Below are 3,222 nucleotides of genomic sequence, written 5' to 3'. Positions count from 1 at the left end.
GCAGTGCCGCTCTCAACTATCACGGACGTGCCCGTGGTCTATGCTTTGTGTCTTGACTAGCTCACGCAGCCACCATGTACAATCTGCAGCAATCAAACTGGATCCCAAATCTGCCAACGGAACCTCTCAGATTCCAGGCACCAACTTGCGGGATTGGAATCCACGCGATCTCTACATCACTTCAGCCAGGATTCAGAATATTTACTCCTTTTTCCCCTGCCAAAAAGGGCATCCCATTCAAGATGTGCCGTAGATTCTCTCGGCTCGATCGTTCCTATACCCACCCGCCATCCTAGCTAGCCTATCTCTCTATCCAGTATCTCGCTCGATCCATAGCGCGTGGCCCTGAGCTACTGCACCCTCCAAGAGGCATGAGCATTTGCTTATCACGTCGATGAGCAGCTTGAGAGTGTGCAGACCTTGTCATGTTGCCCATCGGCCCGGCCGGAAGGTGCCACGTTGGTGCAGTGACCGATGAGAGGGCCCTTATTGACTTAAGGCGCCTCGCCTTTCGGAGGCCATTTGGGCCTCCGGAAGCCGCCGCGTGGATGGAGCTGCTCGACTGCATCGCCCTCCACGAACCGGAGTTGGATGCGGGCCCTGACGAGGTTCGGTGGCGTCTTGAGCCTTCGGGCCAATTCTCCACCAAGTCCCTCTACTCGGCCATTGCCCCCTCCTCCGTCCCTCCCCCCTTACGGCGGTCTGGTCCATCCGTTTGCCACTGAAAATTCAGATCTTTATGTGGCAATGGATTCGCGGTAGGATGTCGTCTGGGGTGGAGGTCCGCAAACGCAATGGACCTGGGTCCGGCCTTTGCCCCCTGTGCGGTACCCCCGAAGACTCGAATCACATCTTCTTCTCCTGTGTCTCAGCTCAATTCTTGTGGAGCTGCTTTAGGAAAATTGTGGGAGGCGATTGGTGCCACACCAACTTCCCCGACCTCTTTGCCGAACTCCAAAACTCCCCTTCCCCTTCTCGCCACATTAGGTGGCTCGAGATTGGGGTTCTTGCATGGACCCTTTGGACGATTCACAATAAGCTTGTGATCCAGCGTGTTCCTCTTCGACGGGCTACTGACGCTCTCTTCAAACTGTCTGGTTACTTGCAGCTATGGCGGCCGCTTAGCCGCCCTCAGGACCGCGACGCCATCACCGCCTTCATCGCCGACCTCCGCTCGATGGCCGTCCGTCTATCGCCGCCGCCCCCTCCGCCACCCCCGGAGCCGGATTAGACGCCGTGCCTTGGCCGCGTCCTTTTTTTGTTTGTTGTTTTTCTGGGCTTGTTGAGTTGTGTCCTCAGCAGAACCTTTGTACTCCTCGTTATGTGACTTGGGTGTGTGTGCGCGCTGAACTAGTCTATGTTTGTGTGCTCTTGGCGGTTTGCTTTATTTATAAAGCGGGGCGAAAGCCTTTTTCGGTAAAACGCTACCTGTTGGACTTTTTCTTTCGAAATGGCACCTGTTGGACTTTTGAATCTTGTTGCAAAATGATCGAAATGCAAGGCAGGACCCAGTAGATAAGAAACCTGACTCTTTGCTGCAAGTTCAAGAAAACAAAAAATAACGGGCCATGCATGCATTTGAGATGTTGACGTGTGGATGGATCGTGCTCCTTTGTTCCCAGGCGCACCGCAGCACCAGAATCTACATTCCAAAGGAAGAACCTTCGTCCAAAAAAGTTCAGAATCAGAATCTAATTAGCCTCACTGACCTTTCAGTCGCCAAGCCCGACCATAGGAGCGCCACAAGCTCCTATAAATAGCGGGCACTCAAGCAGCACAGAGATCATCAAACCATTACCACTGGAGCTTCTCAAGTGCAAAAACCTCAGCGCTAACTTGGCTCGGTTTCCGAGAAACATACCAATTCCGATCCTGTTGGAGATGTCTTCTGGGTCGAGGAGCTCATCCCGCGGCGGCGCCAACGCGGAGTGGAGCAAGAAGGATAACAAGCTGTTCGAGGATGCACTCGCCTACTATGGCGAGGGCACGCCCGACCGCTGGCTCAAGGTGTCCCGCGCCATGGGCGGGACCAAGACGGCCAACGAGGTGCGCCGCCACTACGAGATCCTCGACGGCGACATCAAGCTGATCGACTCCGGCAGGGTCCCTTTCCCCAACTACAACACCCAGGGCCAGGGGGCTTGGAACTGATGCATCAATCAAGGTAACCAAAACCCAACCGGATCCTCGTCTCTTGTCTACAGTTTTTATAAGTGTGAAATATCAGCAGGTCCTAGCTCAGAGCTATATAGTGGTCGATCTCAACTCAATCACTTCTCGTAACTATCAATAATTATAGTGATCGACCATGCCCTAGCCTAGCATCCACACAAAACTATCCAAACAAATGGGGGCATGTATGTTTCTCCCATTGAAATGCAAATGTAGCCCAGTTCTAAATTAGAGAAGTTGAGATATGTTAACTTACAAGGTACATCTTTTGTTTTATTTTATTTTTCAGGAGCAAAGCTTTTGGGATCCTGCAAACAGGATAATCTGTTGATATAATCTAGTCCTTAGCCGGGACCATGTTATTGAAGCAAGCATAATTATGTACCGTATGATGAAGATTGTGGGCACTTGGTTAGGAATAAAAGAAGAAAACATGTGTGTGTGTCTGTGTGTGTGTGTCTGTGCGTGCGTGCGTGCGTGCGTGCGTGCGTGCGTGCGTGTGTGTGTGTGTGTGTGTGTGTGATATTAGGTTTGTAAGCAAATCAAGTGCGCTTGGTCTTGTAGACGGTATCGTGTATTTTCATTGTGTACAGTATTACTCCGCGCCAATAAGTTTTGGAGTAAACATCAGTTATGTAAATCCCCGGTAATTGTGTGTACTGTTTATGAACTTGTGCTGGTAGAATATAATTGTTTGTCTATCAATTGGTTCAAGACTCCAATTTTACATTGCACTTTACATGTTATATATCATTATCGATTTGCTTTCGACGAAGATGGAGTAGATGTGGGTATGACTATGTGCCATCAGATAACTTGTGTGCTCCCTCCATTATATTTCTTCTACATATTAGCTTTGACTGAAGTCAAAATTTGAAAATTTTGACCAAGTTTATAAATAACTATATGAACATTTACAATCTGTATGAAGTGAAAACATGAAGTTGATTCTTTGTCTTTTGAACAGCTTTCGCGTCTCAAAATAAATTTCCATAAGAGTGAGCTATTTTTCTTTGGAAAGGTCAAGGAAATAGAGAATGAATATAGCCA

The 3,222-nt window shown here is 49.2% G+C and overlaps 1 protein-coding gene across 1 annotated transcript; it reads left to right on the top strand.

Annotated features, from left to right (window-relative positions):
• The first annotated feature begins 1,806 nt into the window (after positions 1-1,806).
• LOC123107305 (protein RADIALIS-like 3) lies at positions 1,807-2,159 on the top strand. Its single transcript, XM_044529290.1, has one exon. The coding sequence runs from the start codon at positions 1,882-1,884 to the stop codon at positions 2,149-2,151; it is 270 nt and encodes an 89-aa protein (XP_044385225.1). The 5' UTR covers positions 1,807-1,881; the 3' UTR covers positions 2,152-2,159.
• The last annotated feature ends 1,063 nt before the right edge of the window (positions 2,160-3,222 follow it).

This window comes from Triticum aestivum, chromosome 5A (assembly GCF_018294505.1).
Source record: "Triticum aestivum cultivar Chinese Spring chromosome 5A, IWGSC CS RefSeq v2.1, whole genome shotgun sequence".
Classification (NCBI taxonomy): Eukaryota; Viridiplantae; Streptophyta; class Magnoliopsida; order Poales; family Poaceae; genus Triticum; species Triticum aestivum.
Note: the sequence above shows the minus strand (reverse complement) of the source record. Positions and strands in the feature narration are given on the sequence as shown.

What these genes read in the sequence shown, in the direction of transcription:
- LOC123107305 (XM_044529290.1), top strand. Translation starts at nt 1,882, where the DNA reads ATGTCTTCTGGGTCGAGGAGCTCATCCCGCGGCGGCGCCAACGCGGAG.